The 25,286-nt window shown below is 33.7% G+C and overlaps 1 protein-coding gene across 4 annotated transcripts in view; it reads left to right on the plus strand.

Moving 5' to 3' along the window:
• Window positions 1-25,286, plus strand: part of LOC118444692 (protein O-mannosyl-transferase TMTC1) — a 158,000-nt gene that overhangs the window by 37,327 nt on the left and 95,387 nt on the right. For 3 of the 4 annotated variants that reach the window (XR_014982645.1, XM_035873204.2, XM_085659754.1), the window contains exon 2: window positions 24,387-24,564. Coding sequence is in view for 3 of the 4 variants with exons in the window: in XM_035873204.2 (XP_035729097.2) it covers window positions 24,387-24,564 (178 nt within the window). In the remaining variant the exon portion in view is untranslated. Of the gene's footprint in view, window positions 1-23,857; window positions 23,936-24,386; window positions 24,565-25,286 lie in introns of those variants that run through there. The other variant, XM_085659755.1, reaches the window with a different exon arrangement.

Consider the following 25,286-nt stretch of genomic DNA (forward strand, 5'->3'; position numbering starts at 1 on the left):
GCATCGAAGCGAGATTCGGATTATAACGAACAACACAAGCCCTCGAAAGATTGATATTTATTCTCGAAAAATAGCGTTACATGGTGGTAGTTAGCAATGTCGATGGACAATAAAAGTGGTTTTGTCGTTGACTCGCTGTGACGAATGAGCTTTCGTTCTAGTAGCCGACATCTGCAACCAACGTTTTGGGTAACCCTTTCCGCGTTCTCATATCCAACCAATTCATAATTTCTCCCTCTCTGTTTCTTTCTTTCTTTCTTTCTCTCTCTCTCTCTTTCTCTCTCTCTCTCTTTTTCTCTCGCACTTTCTGGGGTGATATTGATCAACTATTAAGAATTGTTCGAGCAATGTCAGATCGATCGATCTTACATCAATTATTTGATAAAGTTTTGCTCAGATATCGTTTGTAGATAACACGTTTTTCGACGAATGAAAACATTTGAAGAATGAGTACTTTAAGAATGATATTTATAAATTCAGAAAAAAGTCACGAATTTTTCAAATTACTCTCTACGTGTACGTATATACCGTATTTGCATCTATAATCTCAAGAAGAAAAAAAAAATAAAGAAAGAGAAAAGGCGTCAAATCGAAGACATTTTGTAGAATTGGTCAATGAAAAGACGACAAGAAATTGATAAAATGGAAAAATTTTGGATATACTTCGAAACGTATGGCTATGTTTTGGAATAGTATTTACTTACTTTTTTACGGAATTGTACTTACTTTTTTTGAAGATGGAGATTTCGAAAGAGCGAAATAATTTAAGTGCGAAATTATACTATATTCGGATATTTCACTGCATTAGCTTTTCTTTTTTTCTTAAAAATGTAAAGGTTATATAGTTAAACGACCATGAATAAAAAATTTACCGACAAATGAATGTTAAGAAACATTCAAAAGAAATATTTTTTTTGACGAAGATTTTTGTGGTAAAGAAATCGAAAAAAAATTAACGAAGAGATACGAGAATAATATACAGGGTGGGTCAAAGGTTTCTAATCTATTTAAAAATTAATTAGTCTTTTTCGAGATTTTTCTGATTTGTAATTAGGCTTGTAGTTTTACAAGTTAAACTTGTGCTTTTAAAATCTGCAAAAATTAATCATGTATTTTTAATGTCTTATTTAATTTTTATTACAAAACTTATCTAGAATAAATTATAAGATAGTAGAATAAATTATACTATTGTATTTGTATTAACTATAAGTTGTACTAGTCAGTTTGATATTATATAATTTATTTATTTAAACGAAAAATTTGAGTTAAGGAGGAAAATAACAAAATAATACGATATTAATTGTATTTCGATAAATGCAATTATCGCAAAACTATGTTTCGCTTTCAAGATAATTTAATTTCGAAGTTTATCGAACCTTAGATAAAAGTGTCTCGATCTTTGCAACGAGTCTCTCTCTCTCTCTCTCTCTCTCTCTCTTTCTCTCTCTGATTCTCTCATTCTATCTCTTTTCTTTTCTTAGCCTCTGCGTGAAATTGTACTCCTACGATACAATAGAGACGCGTTTGCGGAAAGCCAAAAAAGAAAAAGTTCTTTTACGGCTTCGAAGAAGATAAAAGGAAAGAGTCGAGAGAAGAGAAGTCGACCTTGTTTCTGCGACTTTCACGTTCTCGAGGATCGACCAACGACAAAGTGATTTCTATTGTCAGCCAAAAGACGATTTCTTTCGGATAATCCTCCTTTTTCTAACACCACTTTGTAGTAATCTTTCTTAGACTTTAACGATCTAAAAAAATCGTCGTTAAGATCAACTAATGAGATCATTATATATTTTTATAGATATATTTTTAAAGAAAGAAAGAAAAAAAGGAAGGAAAAAAAAGGAAAGAAAGAAAGGAAGGAAAAAAGTCTTATCGTCGAATATAATGAAATGTTACACGTAGGAAACAATAATTTTCGATAACTCGTGCTCTTTTATTTGATTTTCGACATCGAAATTCTTTGATCGCAAATACTTTGATCGGCACCCTTATGCGCGATAGATAACCTTTTCGCTCTTGTAATACTAGAGCGAAGGAAGAAGCGATGGATAAAGCTAGGTAGGTACTTCCTGCTTTCGATTATAAAAAGAAGAAAAGAAAAATAAACGAAAGGGAGAGAGAGAGAGAGAGAGAGAGAGAGAAAGAGAGAAAGAGAGAGTGGGAGGGAGAAGAGATAGAAGCACTCGTGTAACGCAATAAAGCCGCAGGCACTCTACACCTCAGCTGGCAACGCGAGATCGTTTGATCGATTACTTCCGATCGATATAGCCTTGGCTGCGTCACGCTCGGCTAATACTCTAATCCACCGTCTCTCTTTCCTCAGAAGGATCGATGAAAGTTCCTCAAATGAGAAAGAGACGAGCCTACGGGAGTGACCGCCGTGATATTCCGCCTTTAAGAACGCTCGACACGTGCAATCCTCTTCTACTTCGAAAAGGATGATCTCTGTTTGTTGGAAGTCTATCCGAATATTTAGTTCGTACCATCTCAGCTTTCATATCATTCGAAATAGATTTTATCCGTATCCTCCGTAATAATTTTCAATCTAATATGTTGAATTACTGAATCCGAAGAGCTTTTATATACCAAATTGAATAGACGGTTGCTCGATTCAATCATATTCAGATTGGTTCAACCATTTGTTTCGTTGCTTGTATATATGATTTATTTATAAAAAAAATAATAAATTCTATTTCTAGTAATAATAGATTTCTAATTAATAATAAATTCTAGTTTTATTCATTGATCTATTTATTTGTAGAAATGTTAAATTTATATAATGAAAGTAATAAAGAGAGGATAACATAATTATTTCATTTCGTAATTACTTCCTCAGAAAAAATAAAACTTTCATTTCGTAATTAGTCATAATGGTTAATTTCAATGACATGTTAATTAAACCTACATGATATTATTCTTATGATCCAGTAGCTCGTCAGTGTAACACGCACTTCTCGTTTTTCTTCATTACAGTGAAGAAACAAAAGAATTTTTTCATTTCAGTCAGAACAATGACCTGCATCAGAATCAATTTTCCTTCCAACTTTGGTCTCGATAGTATTAACTATTAACGGGAGATAGAAGATTCTAGAAACTGATATAAAGGAAGACAAACCAGGGTAACGTGATCAGCAAACTATCGAGCTCGAATGATCACCGTTTAGCTTTCCAGATGTATTACAAACTGTAATAGGAAGTGATAGTGATCGATATTGCGGTTGAGTACGAAATCTCAAGGTTTGAGGGTATATGGTTTTCTAAATTGACCAATTTCGTAATCGATTACTTGAAGTTTATCACAATTTCAGCATGCTTCTAGATTTTCTCCCTTTCTCTCTATCGGTAACAAGTATATGTTAATGGGAGATATTCTAACATATTATTAATTTGTATTATTATTTTATATTTAACGCATTTCACGAAGTAGAAAAATAATTTTTCAAACTTTTGGAAATATCTTAATTAATATAAAAATTCAAGTTTATATAAATTAATATTCATATATATTTGAATTTATATATAAAATATATATATATATATATATATATATATATATAAACTTGAACTATAATTAGCTTATTAATTTATTACCATTAAGAAATGACAGTGAAGAAATGAATCAATTATAATTCAAGGAATTTGATCGAAAATCGATAAAGAAACGGAGAAATAAAAGGAATGATAACTAGCTGATAGAAAGTAAGGCCAATGTACTGTTGGCCTGTTTTATTAAGGGAAGATTAGTAGCTATGGTAGTAGAGTATAGCGTCGAGGGGTTCGAGCTTAAGCGAAAGACACGCGGAATAACTGGGAGGAATGATTGATCGTGTCACGCCCACCTTCATCGCTAACCTTCTCTTCACAGATCCCCTTTTTTTTTTTTTCTTTTTTCGTACTCCACAAGTTACCATCCTCCAACCCCGTCAAGAAATATTTCTTGACCGTTGGATAAACCCGCGATTAGAAACTTTCTCAATCTTCTTATTTCGATTTTTCGCTAACTTTTCGAGAAACCCTGTTTTCTTCTTCTACAACATTTCTTCTTTCATTTCTTTTTCATTGTCAGTCGAGAAAATTTCTAATCATGCCATCGAGATTTTATTACACATATATCCAACATTCTTGTTTTCTCTCATCTCTGATTTTCCATCGTTCAGAACATTATCGATTTTTTAAAAATATTTCCATGGTACGCACGTTGGGGATTACAAATAAGAGAAGAGAAAATGGAAGGAGATTATGGAATTGTCCGACACGCCTTATGATCTATTACTTTTCTCCTTTCTCTCTCTTTCTCTCTCTCTCTCCCTCTCTCTCTCTCTCTCTTTTTCTCTTTCTCTTCCTCTTTCTCTTTTTCTTTTTCTTTTTTTTTCGCGAACCACAGAATTTTCTTCTTTCCGAGTGAAACAGCGTCATTAGTCACGTTCTCTTGCGATTTCTGGAAGAAACGAAGGAAGGAACGAAAGAACGAAGAAGATATTTGTGAAAAGGGTGGGTACGTGAAAACGTTTAATTTCTCGCTATCTATGGTAGACGACGAAGCAACACGGCATTGAACGAAAATTCTTTTGTTGAAGAATAAATCAGTAAGTCGTTCTCGCGATTGAAATTTTTCGAAGAGTACATTTTTATAGAGAACGGATAAACCGAGAAAGAATTTCGGGAAAAATGTCTCTTTTATTGATCAATCGAATTTCGTTACGAACACTTAAACGTTCTTAACAAGTATAAAGCTTTTTTCTGTTAATTTAAAAATTATCTCGAGGTCATATATTTGATACAACTTCCGTTTCAATTCTCTTGGTATTCCTCCATTTTTCGTATCGCAATTAATTTTCTTGGATTTTCATTTTTATTTCGCGATTTATGAATTATTTTATACGGCATTAACAGTGCTTAGTAGTATTACATACATTTATTCAGATCTTTCAGCATTTCTGAGCGTTTCAACTTCTCGACTTTATTTTTAATGTATTGACCTTTTCATCTGTCACATTCTATTTCTCAGCATCGAAATCTCTAAGGAATTACGATTGAAAGACTTGTAATTATATTTTATTTCCATTGTATCGAAGTTTTCCTTTTTATTCTTTTATTCTCTTTTTTCTTTTTACGTAGACAAACTCAGACAAGGTGAACTTTCGTTGAAATTCAAATCGTTTCACATAATTTCTGAACATAAGAGTAATCTGCAAGATTACGGTTTAAATATTTTCGTTTCTTCTCGTAGAGATCGTCTTATAACGATGGTAGGTAATTTGAGAATTTTAAACATTATCGAAACGAAATAATTGATGTTTTATTAATGATTAAATTTTAATGGAAATAATAATCACACAAAAATCACGATATAATGAGAAAAAAAAATCTGAATAAATTCGGGTTCGTATCATCGATTCGTATCTTTTTCTTTTTCTTTGAGTTCGAATAAAGACGTTTGTTTTGCAGTGAAAGATCGTATTTAATATTTATCATGGTCAAGGTTTCTCTCATTTTATTTTGTGGGAACTCAAAAGCCTAACTCTCGTTTAGAAGGAAAAAAAATTATCTTGACTCTTGGAAATATCGCTGTAATTTCCAGTACCCTTGTCCTCTTACAAACAAGATGTAGGTAAATTAAGTTGAAGCGTAAGACCGAGGGTAAAGGAGGAGGAGATGGCGCAAATGAACCGTGACTTTGTCTTCGGAATTGGCGTGAAGTTGCCCGAAATACCAAGGTGTTTTCTTTCACATTTCCAAAAGAAAATTTCTTCTTTGTAAAATTGTTGAAGAATATTAAATTATTAATTATTCATTGATTCTTCTTTCTTGACTTCGGTTGATTACTTTTTTACATGAATTGTCGATTAAATAATTTTTCTGAAATTTATATTTGAAGAAAATTATTTAATTAATAACAAAATTATCTTTAACTTGAAGTATTTTACACCGTTTAAAATAAATTTCCTTAACTTTCTTCGTATTTATATATGTTTTAATGAAAAAGTATTGGCGAAGGAACAAGATCTTTCGATCTTCCTATTATATTTTCAAGTTTGTTAACAAACATTCAGTTTGCCGATAGTCTTGATCGTATCAAGAGCATCGTCGTTCTGATAAAACATTTTGATTTCTATTTCAGCAGTCTTCGATTCTCTTTGTCTCATCAACAACTTTCTTCATTAAATGCACGTTTTATTCTTTAATTATCCAGCACAATTTTGCTTCTGTTTATAGAAATCAAAAATACTTGGAAATATTTATAGATTAGAATATTTTTCAATCGTTTAATCGAATTTTAAAGTTCGATGAAACAATATTAATGAAAGGATATTTAAAATCTATTTTATTGTCAAAAACTATAATAAAATTTATTATAAAATTTTTGAATAACAGAATATAGTTATACGGCTTTTATGTTTTCTTTTTTTTCTTTTTTCTTTTTTCTTCAGTTGTGATAGATAACCCCATATTTATCATTTATACGATTTTTCGTTCGATCACTCTTTATCTCTGTTCGCTTCACATAAACACAGGCTTACACATAAATTTTACGAGAAAGTTGACGGAAAGGTTTCTTTGATGGACGTCAAAGGTGACATCATTTGGTCGATTTTCAGGTAAGATAACAACTCTGTAGGGGTTCCTCATGGATTACTATCGATTTATGAAGGTTGACCTAGTTTTCTTGCTGTACGAAATATAGATACTTGGATGTCTTGGATGTCACCACGTGCACGAATACATGCACAAACCACACTCTTATATTTACGATCTAACATGGAGACGGATGGAACTCGAAGTTATTCTTCGAAAACCTCATAGGAGTCTTGGAGATGACGAAAATGAGGGGATCGAAGGAGAAGTAGAGAAAAAAAGAAGAGAAAAAGAAATATAGAACAGATAAGACTCGTCTACTATTCTCTCGACACGAGACAAAGCTTGCAATTTCGTCCTTCTTTCCCGTTATCCACGTTCTTTCTTTTCCGTCTTTATTTTCCCTTCTCATCGTATTATTTTTCATCTCTTTCTTCTCTGTTTTATACGTATCTACTATCTCGCTTTTCTCTTCTCTAATGCTTTCTTTTTTGCTCCTTTTACATTAACTACATCGATATTATACGATAAACTGTGACTCCAACAAATATTATATAAAATATTATATAAAAATCTTTCTTAGTTTTTGTAATCTACCGATATCACCGAAATTAAAATACTTTTTGATCAACTCATACAGTATAAAACAAAATTGTTTAAGCAAAATTTTGAGTAAATAAGAATCTTTATTTCTGTCTTTCTATCTTTTTATCTGTTTTTTGTTATCACAGATTTTTTATTCGTAAAAGAAAATAATTATATACAATTACTATGGCATATGAATATAAAAAAATGTCTTTTATAAATATGACGATTTCAAAGTAAGTTTAATTTCTGACCACATATAGGGACGAAGGTTTCATTTTATCATGCATGAAATCTGTGGAGATAGAGGTGGGAAGAATAAAACAAATGACAGAAATACATAAACCCGATACAATGTTAACTTCAATGGTGATAACAATCAAAACTCTTGACGCGTTCGTACATTAGTATGGCCATTATATGTTTTACTTATCAGACCATGAAAAAAGCCGACACTGCATATTATTTCTTTCTCCATATTTGTGCAAACAGGTATTTTCCTAGAATTATGCTGATGCCGGCGTGAATCGTAATTACGATTTGCAAAGAGAAATGAATAATGTTTTTGCTTTGGTCGTGTTATAGGGAGACATAATATTGTGCGTTCAGTCTCTGAATGTACGTTATTAAGGGGAAATATTTCTATGAAGAATATACAAAGAAACACAAATGGAAATGAGATTTTCTTTGACGTTCCTGTAACGTCTCTGCGTTTCTCTACGTTTATGTGTATATATATATATATATATATATATATATATATATATATATATATGTATGTATGTAATAACCTTTACGGATTTTAATTCATACGAATTTGTTTAAAAGCTATAAAAGCTATAAAGTGTATTAAATTTCTTTTTTTTTTATAAAATTTCACTATGAATTTTCAATATCGTCAAAAAAAAGAAAAAAAAATTATTTCGTAAGATAATTTCAAATCGATGAAATAACAGTTAAGGATTTACAGAATTAAAGAGCACATCTCTACCGTAGGATCGTACGCATGGATAATAATCGATAATTGGTCTGTCCCTACTTCCCAATCTAACGCCCCGCCTGTCGAAGGAAATTCAGTCGTGAAATGCGATATCCCGAACGGGCCAACTATTATCAATGCTAATCCCTAGATAACACCAGACATCGGTAATCGTATACGAACGTAATTCGAATTTCTGCATATCACCTACATTCCTCTACGTGATTAAACATTTCTGTCAAACTGGAAGTATTTCTCGTTATCTTTTGCATATTATGCATGATGTTCTTTTTAAAAAAATTAGCAAGGACGAATGATAAAAATTACAAAATTTACATTAATTATATTTACATCAATAATTATATTTACAACTTGAAGAATAAATAACGATCTAAATACTTTTGTTCATTGAAGTTTTCACAATAAGAATTCCATTTTTTAGAATATCTGAAATTAATTAAATATTGTGAATTTATTTAAATACTGTGAATTTATACGTGTCTGTAAATATAATTTTATTTTGATAATATTCGTTTAAAACGGGTAAAGTTTTGTGATGTTCATTAGATTGATTTTGAAGAAAATAAAATACTTCAACAATTTAAAACTCTCGTTTAATCGCATTTACGAGTAACTATACGAGTAGAGTGTGAGGAAGAGAGAGAGAGAGAGAGAGAGAGAGAGAGAGAGAAAGAGAAGGAGAGAGAGAAGGGGGAGGGAGAGAGAGAAGAGGGAGAGAGTAATGGGAATAAAAAGCATAATTTATATTAGTTCTAATTCGCATTCTATTGCTTCTAACTAACTTCATTAGTACTAATTCGTACGAACTTTGCACCAGGAGAAGTATTATCGTAATAAAGAGATGCTTTATTAATTTTCATTATTTTACGAGTGCTCCTGTGGAGTCCGTTCGAATAAAAATTTTTATTCGTAGAAGAAAATTAAAACAAACTCGATCGAAAATTTTGATATTCTTGAAAAGAAATTAAAAAGAATGACTTCATTTTCCATAATTTAACTATCTAAAATATTTATCAAGTAGCTCGTTTGTAAAGTTCGTGAGATAAACTCGACGCTTTCTGTCTTCCTCAAAACAAATTTTAAAGAGCTGTGCGAAAATGATAGGAGAAGTTCATAAAATTTCTATCTCTCTCTATCCTCTCATTTCTTGCATAAATGCACGCGGCAACAAGTGAAGATGAAAGAAGAAGGTGATAACGATGATTCATATGACCTTAAGAGGAAGAGAAAAAAGAAGGTGAAGAAGAAGAAAAAGCGAAATGAGTAATAGAAGAAGATAGAGAGGAATAGGAATAAGTTGGGAAGGATTTTGTAAGACGAATTAGTGTCAGGGGAGAAGGAAGAAGATGGATGGAAAAGGAGAATGTAGTGAAATTATTTGAGTTAAGACCAATGAGTCGTCGTCGGTTGGTTCGCAGAAATGGAAATTCGCTGTGAGCTCGTCCGTGAAATGCGGTCAACCGTCCGCGAGGAAGGCAGAAATTAGCCACGAAAAGTTTTAATCGCTAATTTTACAGCACGCCTGTGGGCTGTGGCGGCTTCGTCCGTTAGAGGCAAGTACGTGAGTTAGTATGTGCGTGTATACATGCGTGCTTGTATTTCACGTTTATATAGGTAAGGTATATATGTGTATACGCTCATATTTAAAATCTACCTACGTACCATAGATACATATGTATATAGTATGTAGTCGAGTATATACGAGTTTGGGCTATCCTAGAAAGTCTTGTTGAATGTATATGTCTACTTAGGTGGAAAGGAACCCAAGAAATTCTCTTATTTCGTAACTCGGCCGGCCTGGAAAGCGAGGCGGAAAACGTTGCCACGTTGGACGGACGTTAAAGGCGAGCTTAAAAACTTCCCAGACACGTAGAAACGATGTATCCGTTTCAGTTTTCCACTTACTTTTTTCTACCTTCTCACTCTACATAGAACGACGACTCGTCTGAAGGATAGTGGAGGAGACGGCTAAAGCATTATCACGCGTGAACTTAGACGTCGAGAGCTGAAAAGAAAAACGGGAAGGAGCATTCTTTCTTGTCTCGGTTTGATCGTTCCTTTGAAATCGGTCATGGAATTTCTAAAAAACTATGCTACAAGTAAGATACTCTCATTTTCGTTTTAAAGATTAAAGTTCAAGGACTTTTGATAAAAAGGATAACAGTTTTATTTTTTTAAATAGTTGTAGTTTACTTTGATTGGTATTTTGTACTATTATTATTTATTATTTATTATTTATTTTCGTTTTCTAAGCTTTTATCTTGTCTACTAAGACGGGTGTCTTCATTTCTCTTCAAAAAATGTTCTACATACTATAGATATATGCTTCATCGAACGGTAAGTGCTTTTTCCAGTTCCCTTAAGAATGGTCTTCAGTATTCTCGTAGAAACATCTTCCTAAGACAATACACACCATCCTCGAGATGAGAGGCCCAGTCTGCGCTTCTCGTTATAATGAGGCTGGCCTTGTTTCGTTCTTCCGCTCTGGAGGACGCTGATAAGGGCGTTTCCAGGTGTCCGGCTGGACGAACTGCTCTTGCGAAGGGTTGAAGCATCACAATATACACATCTCATGTATGATAGAAATCCTTCACTTTTCTTTCTTTATTTTTTTTTATACCATTGCTTTTACTCTTCCTTTCTTTACCTCCTTTAGTTTTCAACGTTAATTAGAAGGTAACACCAAGTATTCCGCATGAATTTCAAGTGCTTCTATTATCGTACACCTAGACTTTTATTTTTATTTCTCAAAAATACGATTATCACCGATGATGAATTAAACTTTGATTTTCAGCTATTGATAGTTTCCTAAAAATATTGAACTCTATGATAAAGCATAATATAACTCTTTTTCCTTGGTAAAAAAATTCATTAAGAATGGAAGAACAAATATTTTACAGTTTAAATGCAAGTTTTTCAGCATCGACGATTTAATCTCGAATAATGAGGAAGGTCAGGATGCTTAAATTTCAGCTCTTATATCTATTTTTTCATTTGAGAACATTTTTAAAAAAAATTCCTTCTTTTTTCCGATAAGTGTGCATTGCTCTTGATTTTTCATTTAGGATTATTTTAAATTAACCATGCGTTCAAAATAAAAGCGATCGATGTCAGGGAAGTCAACTCTTCAAGAATAATCTCAGAGAATTGGGACAGAGTTTCATTTGAAGGTGTATTAGATTTAGTTCGGTTGATTCGTACAAAAGAGTTCCATTACCTTTTTTTTTCGTAAGTATTCGTGAATAAACAAAAAGCGATAAGAGGATTTTATAGATTTTCTTTAGATACCAATGTTAAATGCGATTTTGAAACATTAAAAGTGTAAAAGCAAAGAAATATGCATATATTTTTTCTTGTAACTTTTCGTATGTACAACTTTTTCTTTCGAGATCTTACGTGACCTTCCACAGCACTTTGCTTTTTCTCGGGACAAACATAGAATGGGGTTGCGACGACACGTTCCCATCTTGAACTGACACAGCACGCTTCTTTGAAAGTTCGACTTGGAATTTAAAGTATATAATACTTGGGCCGAGCGCCGTTGGCTTCACGACCGAGTCGACTACGCGTGAAAGCGTGGAAATAACTTCAGGAAAAATTGAAAATCCCCTAACGAACACCGGCCTCGTTATACCGAACTTACTTTTCCGTTATGTTTTACGGAAATGAGAACACGAACTACGAGCAAATTTCTTCAGGACAACGATGACAACAGGTATGACAAACGAATCGTTCTTTCAAATCATTGTCGTCTTTTTTTTCTTTCCTTTTTCTTTTTCTTTCTTTTTTAAGATAAAATTTCGTGTTATTCAATATTCTCTGAGATTGTAAAATAATTGCAAAGCGAGGGAAATCCTGGATAAGAAATTTGATTACTTATAGAACTGTCGTTGTGCTTTTTCTTTTTTTCTTTAATGATTAATCGTATATTTTATATTCGTTTCAATAGGCAATTGAAATAATTAAATGTAAGTCACGAAATTATCTTTTGCGTGCAGAATTATTACTCGACAAACTGTGACCATGTTATATTTTCTGAATTTATCGTCATTCAACGTAGCACGAGTAGTACGAAAATATTGCAGTTGTACCAGCCAGACTATGGCGTATTACAGCTCACGAATGTCGACTTCGATCGAGCAACGATATAATCGTCATGGTAATAAATTTAATGTATGATAATAATCTAATATACGAATGGTGTCGTTACGCTGACGCATAATTATTGAGGACAATCTCGTAAAGTCGGGAAACGTTCCCGCGTGACCCATTGCGACGCTAATTCGTTGAAATATACGGAAAATTTATAGCCGACTGTCCGCGGTCTATGATAAATCGCAAATAAATTTCTGCGAATTCCAACTGAAAATTTGTCGGTACTTCCTCGGATCCTTAGATTTTTTCTTTTTTTGAACATTTTGTAAGAGAAAAAAAAAATTTATTACGGAACGGAACAGGCGTTCAGTTCAATGTAAGCCTATTTTTTTCTTCTGTGCTAAATGATTTATTTTATTTCTTCGTCACCATTCTTTTCATTTCAATATTAACGGAGATCTATTAACATTTATTCTATTAACATTATTTTATTAACATTATATTTATTAACAGTAAATGTGGCTTCACGTAAAATATTCAAAATTTAATAAATAATTTTTATAATTATCGTACGATCTAATCGCATACACGATTGGTCCAGACTATATGTCAAACGATGAATATTAGGTTGGCGCGAATGAAATGTCGGATTCTTAAGTGAATATATTAAACTACATATCTTTTTCCAAAAGCTGTTTATTTAATCAAAATATGCTCCATTTACTTCAATACACTTTTCCCAACGAGATTTTAATGCATAGATGCCTGTCTTGAAGAAATTCTAATCTTTAGAATAAATGAACTCGAATATGGCATTTTTCAGACTGTCTTCATTTTCGTACTGTTTAGCCCGTAAAAACAGTTCTAAATGTTTAAATAAATGAAAGTTTATTTTCGGTTGATGAAAGATCCAGTGAATAAGGTGGGTGCTGCAAAATTTCATATTATAATTCATTTAATTTCGCAATTGCTTTGTACGATGTATGCGGCCGAGCGTTGTCGTGGAGAAGTATTGGGCCATGCCGATTAACAAGTGATGGGCGTATAATTTTCAATTTTTCATGCATTTCTTCAATGTACTGGCAATACTTTTCGGCTGTAATTATCATTCCAGTTCGAAGGAATGAGTATTACTCCAGTCACATTCCACCAAATTGCGATTAAAATCTTCCGTGGATGAAGTGATGGCCGTGGAGTATGAGCACAAGTCTCATCCCTATCAAGCCACCGAGCACACCTTTTCCTATTGTCATAAAGAACCCATTTTTCATCACAAGTAATAATCCGATCGAAAAATGGATCTCAATTAAATCGGGTTAGCAATGATGAGCATACGTTCAAGCGATCCAGCTTATTTCGCTCGGTTAGTTCGTGCGGTATCTACTTATCCATTTTTTCACCATGCCAATTTCAGAAAGATGTCACAATATTGTTGTATGGTCAACTTTCATTCTGGCAGCAAGTTCCCTTGAAGAAACAGTTGGATTCGTTTCCACCAATGCTTTCAGAGCATCATTTTTCACAGACATTTCGGGTCTTCCACGCGGTTCATTTTGCAGGGAAAAATCACCAGACCGAAATTTTTCAAACCAACGCTGCACTTTTCGATTGTTCACAGTATTCTCCCCAAACGTCTGGTTTATATTGCGTGCAGCTTTTGCAGCATTATTATCAAGTTTATACTCATACAAGAAAATTATACGAATATCGGTTGAATTCATATCGGTACAAAATTCAAAGCAAATGACAAAAGGAAACACTTTTGAGAAAATCTTTTTTGCTAAAATGTGACTCTGGCAATGGACAGTACGACTATAAACCAGGTTATGTCAAAAACAAAAGCATAACAAAAAAAGGGAGACAAACGTTCACATTTAAAGAAAATCCGACATTTCATACGCACCAACCTAATAGAACCTTTCTAATATCTTTATGATCTATAATATTTCTCTCAAATCTAATTTAATACTCTTCGAATCCAGCTGGTGCTCTTACAATTATTCGATAATATTTATAACATTTGTTTCTCGATATCATTAGTATCCGACAATCAGCGTTGTTGTTTAAAGTTACTCATTAACTAAATCGTTTGTGAATATTCCATCGTTGCGAATCATATTCGCTTTAAGCGAATGGATATTTGAACATCGTTCATATTCGAGGATTAAACGGATAAATATGAAATATCATTATTTCAAATCAGTTTTATCCCATTCATAATTATTATTCATAATTATTACATATGTATATATATATATAGTTACTGTTGCCACATAATTCTATAAATGCATAACTAAATTTGTAACCGCGAAATTGGATTATTATTTATTTATTACTGAATAAATGAAAATAAATAGGTTAGTATTCGTGTAACAGTGTATGATGTGATATTGGGTAATGTATGCAAGAAATAGCAAGAGATGGAGAGAGAAAAAGAGAGAGAAAGAAAGAGAACTAGAATAGGATACGTCAGAAATTTACTTCAGAGAGATAATAGAGAAGGAACATGATAGATAAAGAAGTGAAGTGGAGAAAGAGGGAAAGAGAACTGCGATCATTGCGAGCGATCTACAGCCACTTCCTAGTGTGATCTTTAAAAGAGGCTCTACAATCTTAGAATGATACAGCTGTCTAGATCTCCAACCTCTAACTGCTACAATCTTGATCTCTCTTTCTCTTTCTCTCTCTTTCTCTTCTCTCTCTCTCTCTCTCTCTTTCTCTCTCTCTCTCTTTCTCTCTACAAGATTAATATATAAAGAAAACTGGTTAATAAAAATGGGATGTCCTCCTTTCTTGACAAATCATGAAATATAATATAAAATATGCTAAATATATTTTTAGAGTATTTAAATCGTTACACTTTTCTAGCGTTGTCGAGTACAGAAAGAACGGAAAGAACGTTTAAACAACTCTTCTATCAGTTGATGCGAAAATTTCAAAGGGATAATCCTTGGTGAATCCGTCGGATAGAGCTGTTGCGGCTTTTGCGTTGAGTAAGATTACCTTCGAGGAAGAAGGAAACTCAGATGTATATCCTCGCGTTTTCATTGTCATTGTCATTGTGATCATACTTGATACTAGATGTAAGTCTCGATCGAGCCACGTCTTTCTATTTTCGAAGCGTCGTTATATCCGGCATGGGAAACGTATTTCAATTCGGTTAGAAAAGATATTGTCTCCTCCTATTTCATATGTATATATATATATATATATATATATATATATATATACACACACATGCACATACACATATTTACACACATATATGTATGTAGGTACATCTTTTTCATGTGTCTCTTGTGAAGCTTAGCTTTCATACGCTTTTGGTACGCTGCCGTACTACTGAGTTGCAGTGGTAGGTGGTAGAGATAACCGAAATAGATATAAGGAGATGGAACATACACGGGGTGCAGGGAGACGTTTAGTTTGGCGTGGCACTTTATCCCTTAAATACCCAGAGGTATTCTTCTCGCGGAATTGTAGGTCTCGTTCTTTCCTTGGCTGGCAACTGAATAGCCCTGAATATCCTGGGAGGATAGAGAAGTTACCTTCCTTTCCTCTATTTTCTCGTTTTCCTTTTGTTCTTCTTTTTTTCTCTTATTCGTTTTTTTTCTCTTTCATTTGAGTCTCTTTCGTCCCTTTTTTCCCAGTCGTAGCTTCTTGCGAGGCAATTTATACGCGCCTCCACCTTGCAAACAGCCACCCATTACCGGAGAAGGATATAGCTCGGATAGCTCGAGGACTGCGTGCGCGTCATAGTACCAACATATATACAAACGAAGAAATTCAAGAATTTATTTCATAGGAGGATTATCTAGAAATCGATCTGTATATCGAAACAAACGAAGATTAAACTGTTTATATCGAAATATTGTACATTGTCTTCTTTATGAAAACCGATCGATCGAACATGTAAGATAAATGAAGAAAATTCTTTGAGAGGTAGAAAATTACGTCATACCGTCGACTCGACTCCGCCCTTTCGCGTGATTTTGCTCATTCGAGTTGCGATAGAGTCAGAAGTCGCCTTATCGTGCGATTGAAAAATCCACTCCAACGTAATGTACGTTTTGCTTGATCACGCTTCTCGGTTGGCTGTCTCGTTCTTCTAGGATTTTTCTTCTTTGATATATGACTTTTTATCATTCAAAGACACGCGACTAAAATCGCGAAATGTAATGTCAGGCTAACGATGAAAATTGCCATTTTCGTTTCTTTGTTGTTTTAATCCATTTTGGCGTATTTATCCTATCCCACGAAGTCTATAAAATCGTTTCGTTTAGAATAACGTAATTTAGTTTTACATGAATAATAATTTCAAGAAAATGGTAGATGCTTTTAAATTGGACGTTGATCGTGTTTGCTTGAATTGGTTAACGATGTCGAAGGAAATAGCTTCAGAACATGCACGCACGCTGTTAGCTCGAACGCAATGCGTTGGCGTATATTTACGAGCTACCATAGTGAGGTCGTAAATTAAAACAAAAATCTGGAACGTCGTTGTGCATGAGCAGAATCGTAAACGGGAGCTTTACAGTTGCTTGTAAATCCGATTCCTACGTCTTTTAATTTGTGCAAATACGTCTAAAAATTGAATACTCGCGAGATTAATTCGTTAGTAGTATGCTATTATTTATAAGGAATAAATAACGGATGCGTATCTTTAATTAGACAAATTTTGTTATTTTAATGGATTTTAATCAACTATCGAAAACTGAAAATAAATAATAAAATGTATTTCCGATTGAATGTCCTTAAATACACATAACATTTTTTACTAGGTAAAGAAATGCCAATTACGTTAATATTTCGTTAAAAAATTACCGAGAAAATGAGATGTGAAAATCTTGAAAACTACAGAGCAAAATTAATAAGGTGAGTCCATTTTATACCTCCTCCCCCACAACTCGTTCGTATGAATCTAAATTAGGACGTGATTAAAATGAAAATTTTCATTCATTCGGAGCTTGATTAAATTTAATACATGGTCCTTCAGCCATTTTTCTTCGTGACGATGCATCATTTGGTCCACTCGCAAACGTACAAATTTCATTATGGTAGTACAGGACCAGGACGTTAATAAGCTTCGTCCTACATTGTTCGCTTCTCTACTATTTCTTCTTCCCTTTATCACTCTCTTTCTCTCGTTCCTATGTCTTTCTATTACCTTTACGAGTACCACCTCTTTCTCATTGCAACGAATCGTTCAGACCTCATAGTTAATGCTGATTGTAAGAGACAAGAGAAAGCTTGAATACAATTAGTTTCGTGGCAGAGAAGAGAACTTTACCTTTACAGTCTCCTAGATAGCTCTTTGAGTGAAAGAGAAGAAGAAGAAGCAGAGAGAGAGAGAGAGAGAGAGAGAGAGAGAGAGAGAGAGAAAGAGGCAGACAGACAGATAGACGGATAGAAAGAGAGAGACAGACAGACAAACAGACGAAGAGACAGAGAGAACAAAAGACAGACAGACAGAGAAATGGAGAGAGAGAGAGAGAGAAAGAGACAGACAGACAGACGGACAGACGGACAGAGAGAAAAAAAGACGGATAGACAGACAGACAGATAGAGAGAGAGAGAGAAAGACAGACAGACGGATAGACGGACAGAGAGAGAGAGAGAGAGACAGACAGACAGACAAACAGACGGAGAGAGAGAGAGAGAGAGAGAGAGAAAGACAGACAGACGGACAGACGGACAGACGGACAGAGAGAGAGAGAGAGAGAGAGACAGACAGACAGACAAACAGACGGAGAGAGAAAGAGAGAGAGAGAAAGACAGACAGACAGACAGACAGAGAGAAAGAGAGAAAACATACTAGGGAAAATGAAATTATGTTGTTCGGTCATTTCTTTGTTATTATCTTTACGTCGTCTTTATTTGACGACTGAAAAAGAGAGTAGGCTCGTCGTAAATGCTTTAAACGAGCTGATCGTGCGTTGACGATAAAAGGAGACGATTAAGGAGGGTCGTAAAGGTGTGGATGTCGTGCTTGATGGGATTTCGTGATGGATGGAGCCATTCGAAAGTTTAATACCTATCTTTTTCTTTTTCTTTGAATTCCGATAGTTAGTGACATTAATAGCTGGTATTTTACTTAATTTTCTAATGATTTATTACTTTACATAGGACATGTTTTCGAATTCTATATTTTTTCTATAATCATTATTATCAACTCAGTATGTATTAATTTTTTTAAAAGAAAGTAAATAACAAATTAAGATTTTTAATATTTATTATTAAAATATTTATGGTAATAAGATTACAAATATATTATTATTGTTTAATATATCATTCCAAAAGCATCAGTTACTAAAGACTCATAGTGAATTCCAAATTTCATTCTCATTAACCTACCAAAAGCTCACAATTAGAAGCATTTCTTAACGATTCCTGGCACGATGACACGGTCGATCGTGAAACTAATCTACCCGCAATGAAACCGACCCCGAGTGTTTCCAAGCGAAAACCAATGCAGAGGATTGAGAACAATCCGTAAGTCGGATTCTCGCTTAGAGGCATCAACGATGTCCGATATCATTGATTTGTGGCAGCATTCCAAATTACACTTTTAAAAGAATCTTCTTTTTTGTTTTTTGTTCTTTTTTTTTCTACGATTCCACGAACATTTAATCTTGCAGTTTCATTTATATATTTTATAGCAACGTTTTTATAGTATGTTCGAATACGAATTAATTTGCACAGAAATTAGTAGGTACTTTTTTTTTTTAAATCGAACATGTACAGTTTTAGCGGAAATATTCTTTAAAATGATTGGACTTATTATTAGACTATAAATCAATAAATTACTTTTCAGCAATGTAAAAATTAAATTGTACTAACCACTGAATGTCATATCGTATATGTGCAATTGAGTTAAATAAGGATGTGCTCTGATCTGTCCTTATAATAAGTTCGAGTACGATGCAGCATCATGGACATTAATAACAATCAAGGTATAATTTGATCGTTCGCTAAAATGGAAAAGAGTCATTAAAATAAGAACGTATTTCTTTCTCTCTTCAAAAAGGTACAACGGTTCGTAATGTCGGCACCGTTCGATTAGTGTGAGCTTTACACGCAAGGACATTGATAACTTGATGAAAATGAGTGTGAGAAAGAGAGAGGGAGAGAAAAAGAGAGTAGTATGTAATTTCAAAATATATGTCCAGACATGACGTGGTGTAATGCATAATCATTATAAGGTATTATTTCAGGTCTATTGCTTGAACGAGTGTAAATGTGTACTTAAGTACACTTACGTGCGTGCATACGAATGTGTATGTACCTTTTTCCAAAAGCAGGAAGAGAGCCCTTCATCACGTTCGGCGTGGACACGCCATATTTTCCAATACAGAATCTGTAAAAGGAATGAGTTTCGTCCGTTGATATATGATACCACTCAAGGCACATAAGCGCTCGTAATTCATGGTATTATCAGATCTAGATACGTGGCTGTGTAAAATGAGGAGGAGACAGCGTCGGTGTAAGCTTCGGAAAGGTTCGAAAGATATGAGAGTCGTGGTACTAAAACGGATAACAGGGTAAATGGAAGAACTTGACGTAGAAAGGAAAAGAGACAATGTTTGGTTAGAGGAAAAATTTGTCTACGATAGTGTTGAATTTCTGCTAGTGTAAGCGTATTATCCGTGTTTGCACAAATGTCTTTGTCGCTGCCTCGTACTCGAAGTTAAATTTATTGCCCAGACAAGGAGCAGTTTGATAAAAAATATAGAACCCTACCAAAAGTTATGCTTTTATAGTAGTTTTTATTTTTTCAATTCTTAATTGTTAGGATAATCGTTAATAAGGTTTTTAATACGATAGACAGTACAACACAAACAAAATTTTTTAATTTTTATAAATAAAAACTCATAATACAAATAAAGATAAAGATGCATGACCCCTGCATGATGAAAGATGACCCCTGTTGTGAGTTCATTAGTAAGAAAAAGTTCTTAACTCTACTTATAATTAGAGCGACAAAATAATTAGGAGACAAATACATGTATTTGAACGTTGAGGTTAAACCGAGGAAAGAATTTAGATTTGACCCTGCCCGTTTCGAAGATGTACCCTCGAATTTGCGGACCACAAAAGAACGACGGTGTACGTGCCTTGTATCTGAAACTTCGGACTCGGTTACGTTTTTCTTGCACCCATACGCTCACCGCATCTTTTATCGTTCTTCCTTCTCCTTTATCACTCCGTAGTGCTCTAAATCCAAGAGCGAAATTTTCTACTGGAAAAGATCGAGACTTTGCTTCGTTGCTATTTTCTTAGTTAAAGGTAAAGCAATCCGATAAATCGAACATAGCCAAGCAGTTCGAGGTTGTTAGGATTCAATCGAACAACGTTTCTTTTCAATTTCGATGTATTTTTTTAAATTAAAATGTACATATATAAGAATATAATTTGTTAATTAGTGTTTTCATCTAAGTTCTTTTTTTTTCTATTTTATATTTATTTTATTACGATTAAAATCTAACAAAGGAAAACTTAAAGAAAGATTGAAAATTTTTTCTTTTCAGAAATTTTAAAACAAGTGGATACCTAACTTATAGAATTACCAGTACAAGGAGAAACTAGTCTCAGAAAATTTCTATTATATCCAAGAGACACACGTATCCTGTCCGCGTGAGCTAATGGAATTTCTATAGATAATATTTCGAAAAGAGAAAACCCAACGCGCGAGGAAGTTTCTCTGGGAACGGAAATAAAAGTTTTTCTTTGTCTTGCCGTTGTAGATCCGTGGCTTTCCGTAGTCTCTCTATAGCCAGTAGAACCGATTATCGTTCCGGAAGAGTAGACAAACCCAGGAGAGCCAGGTAAGACGTTATCGAAATTCTTTCGTGTAGCGAATATACTAACATTGGATACCGATTTCGATACATTGATAGGAACTCAATGATTTAAGAGAGTTGCTATATACTTTTCGAAACTCCTGATCACGTATCTTTTGGGAAGAGAATCAATCAAATAAATCATTGAATATTTCATAAATCCTCTTTGTATATGCCTAAGTTTCTTCGTCGAAAAAGACTGATAAACATTTTCAAGATACAATCTTTTAATAAAATTTTTCGAACTTCGATCACTTCTCTTATCTTTTAGATAAATCTAATTATTCCTATTTAAGTAAAACTTAATCTAGAGGAATCCGTGTTTGAAATTTTCCATTCCATAATTGCTTGAAATTTTGCAAAAATTTCTTTCGACCTTTTTAATGTTCATATCGTGTTTCAAAACAAAAGAAAAAACTATACGAAATTCATGTTTATTCGGCAATTAGTAAACGAGTTAATGGTTGCTATCTTTTGTTTTTCATGGATATTAAATATGTAAATGGGCATACTGTTTAAAAAGATGTCAATTTTTAAATTAAAAGGCTAAGGACCTTGAGGAGGACTATTACTTCGAATTGTATTTCGAGAAGTTTCGTTGAAGGAAAAGAAGGCAGTGACAAAAGTACGAAAGGGCGAAAGGGAGTCATCTTTGGTAAAAACGTAGTCGAGAATAAACTGAGCTAGTCAGATTTAATGACATCCTTCAAGGCTTTAATGTCTCATTATGATGAGGTTCGCTGCTTTTTTTTTTTTTCATCCTTTTCATTATATACCATTTTCAAAAAGGATCTTTAGCTAAAAAGAGAAATAGACAGAAAAAAAAAGCAATTTCTTAAGAAGCTTACAAGACAATTTATCTCTTCGTTACATATAACGTCGTTAATTAATTAAACCCTTTGATTAGGTGTCTTGTCGACAACGTTACGCGAGCTTACTTAAACTTTGCTTTTTGAAGATTTTTATCGTTGTTTGTACAAACTTTCATAAATATATAATATGACGAAATACGATGCTTGAAAAAGATCTTTTATAATTTTTAAATATTAAATGTATGTCGTGTTTTGTAATACTTTACATTATCATAGATCTAAGCAAATTGTGTAATTAGATGATTACGTTTGATTTTATGATGAGAAATGAATTTTCTAATGATCTTATATAAGATTAATTATTAAGAAATTTCATTCAATTTTCGTTATGATGTGAATCATCGTATCAAGGAACAAAGATTTTGTTATTATCGAATCAGTTGGATAACTATTAAAGGCATATCTTCTTCGAAGGCTGTAATATTCTTTTCAATAGAAATGTAGGACGATGGCGATCGATAACAACGACAGAGTGCGAATAAGCATCGTTCGGCGAATGTGGTCATCCAGTAGTTACAAGCTGGTGTGGTCGAACAATAGTAATAGAGCCGGCCGTGGTTGGTCAGTAGTAAGAGAGCACCTGTGGTCAGACGGTTAGTATCAGCTCCTACTATGGTCAGATGCGAGTAACGATTCTACTTAATCGCCATTTTATTTTTTTTATACACATTTTCTTTTACATCTTGAAAAACATAGCTAAACGAATAATTCTTATTAAAGTGTTGCACAGGAGAGAAATTGCTTAAAATCTTATTTCACAATTTTCCTTTTATCATATCATTTCAAGATATAAAACTTTTTATGGTATATTTATCGAAGAAGTTCTGATTTCTTAATAAAATTATTCATAATCGAGGAAAATACGTTGGTTGACATTAAACATCTCATTTTTCTATAAATATCAATATTGCTGTTAAATTTGAACAGTCAAAGGGAACTTTATTAGTTGAAGTGAGCCATTTAAATGTTGAAAATATTAATCCTTTGCCTGCAAAAGCAACGCTCGTACCTAGATTTTGTTTGCACGCGTACAGGATAGTAGTACTCTGTCAACATTTGACCGACGTTCAAGAGCGATAATATACTTGCCAGTCCATACTTCATTTCACGACAGATAGCCCGAGTCTCGAAGCATAAGGTTCGAGCGGTTCATGCGAGCAAACACGTGGATAATTTTGAGCTCTTTTTAATCTTTATTTGGATACGTTAAAAATCTTCGAGCAACGTAACGTGCAGTTTCAATATTAGAAACTTAAAAAATTCAGATGCGTATATCCGTTCAGATACGTATAAACGTTTCGTTTTCTTCATAATATTAGATACATTGGAAATAAGAAAAACTATCAATAAGAATGAAGAAAGAAGAGGTGAATTTTAGTAGAATATAAGGATGAATTTGATCGTGGTGTTTGATTCGGGGCCAACGAGGCGACAGGATACGTTTCCACCTTGACACCTGGAACAGTTCCAAACTTAGTTCCATGGGTAGAAACTTCAAACTTATGCTGTCTGCAGACTCCAAAAATTATTGTTCAGCCACGTCAGCAACTACGGTGTTTGTTTTCATCTCTTCACCCAGGCGCACGAATCTTTGTGCACTACCTATTCTTTCTGTTATTTCAGCCCTTGCTCTTTCTTGCTTTACTTTTATTCCTCTCTCTCTCTCGTTCTCTCTCTCTCTTCCTCTCTCTTTCTCTCGTTCTCTCTCTCTCTTCCTCTCTCTCTCTCGTTCTCTCTCTTTCTTCCTCTCTCTCTGTTTCTCTTCCTCTCTCTCTCTCTCTCTCTCTCTCTCTCTTCCTCTCTCTCTATCTCTTTATATGTGTGTATGTATGTATATGTGTATGTGTTCGGCATACATACCTTCGACCTGATTTGCCTTCCAGGGACAAGAGCCAGAAGCGAAGCTGCTTATCACGACGAGCGTTCTATTCAAAGCAGGGTTGTTCCATGAAACGTTTGCTCTCATCGTGAGTACATGTACACGTACGTGTATATACAAGGGTGTTGGGAGTATAAAGTGATTTGGCAAAGATCGGACGAAATGCGATTATCCACCGAGAATGAAGATTAGATTTTTCAAATGGATTTGGCAAAGATCATGCAGTCTCAGTTCAGATGTGTCCAAAATGCCCATTTATTTATTTTTTCTTCGATTCGTTATATTATTTAGGCAGTTCCTTCTGGTAAATCTATATATAAGAATCACTGCTGAAAGATAATAATTTTAAAATAAATATTTTATGAAATTGATAACAATGTTACTATAATATATATGTTTAAAAATATTATTAACTGTTTATTAAATTATGATATTTAAATCATGCTTTGATAATTTCTTCATGTTAAACAAAAAAAAAGAAGGAATGATAAAACGTACGATAAAAGCATGAATTAACATCTCTTTCTTTCCCTTTTTAGATTGAACTATCTGATGTCAGGCTTGACGCCAACGTGGTATCACGCAACGAACGTCGCGTTACATGCCGCGGCATGCGTTTTAGTGACCAGAGTGAGCTTAACCGTGGCGTCACTTCGTCCTGGATTCGCGGCATTGACCGGCTTGTTATTTGCCGCTCATCCTATTCATACCGAGGCCGTAAGTAGGAATTTTCTTATAAAACGCATTTTTCTTTTAAACCACTCCCTTCTATTCTATTTAAATATGTTTTAATTAAAACATACTATTTAATTTTAGAGTAATTCTTCAATACTTAAAATTTAAATATTCTCTCTCCCTCTTTTTCTCTCTCTCTCTCTCTCTCTCTCTTTCTCTCTCACATTTTCTGAAGTGGGTTTTTGAAGATACAAATGTAGTGTATCGTTAACTATGAAAACATAATATCAGTTAAATAGAAAGAATGAAGATATAGAAAGTTACATTATATTTTTTGCCGTTTTACAGTAATCGAACGATTTCATAAGAAAATTTAACGATTATTTATTAACGGATATTTAAATAGTGCTAAAGAATATCGAGTTGAACGAAATCATTCTCACGAAATCAAGGACAACTTCGATTCGAGTAAACGACTATGGCAAACGATTAGTATCCTACTGGGAGTTCTATAGGAGGATGAGGGTTCTTGTTAATAGTTAATAATCGGCCTTAATGGATACTTCGTTAAAAATATCTGCTTACGTGCAACGTTGATATTAAGTGCAGGTAACATCGGATTTTCGTTAAGCCGATCGAAGCGTCAAGAAGATCAGTAGGAGAAGCAGTCAATGAACGCAGAAGGGGATGAAAGGGTACGAGTGAACAATGAAATTCGTTGGCGATGATAACGACATTGGTCTACTTAACCTGCTTCGGTTAAG

The sequence above is a fragment of the Vespa mandarinia genome, chromosome 10 (genome assembly GCF_050613455.1).
Source record: "Vespa mandarinia isolate Hongniang chromosome 10, ASM5061345v1, whole genome shotgun sequence".
Taxonomy (NCBI): Eukaryota; Metazoa; Arthropoda; class Insecta; order Hymenoptera; family Vespidae; genus Vespa; species Vespa mandarinia.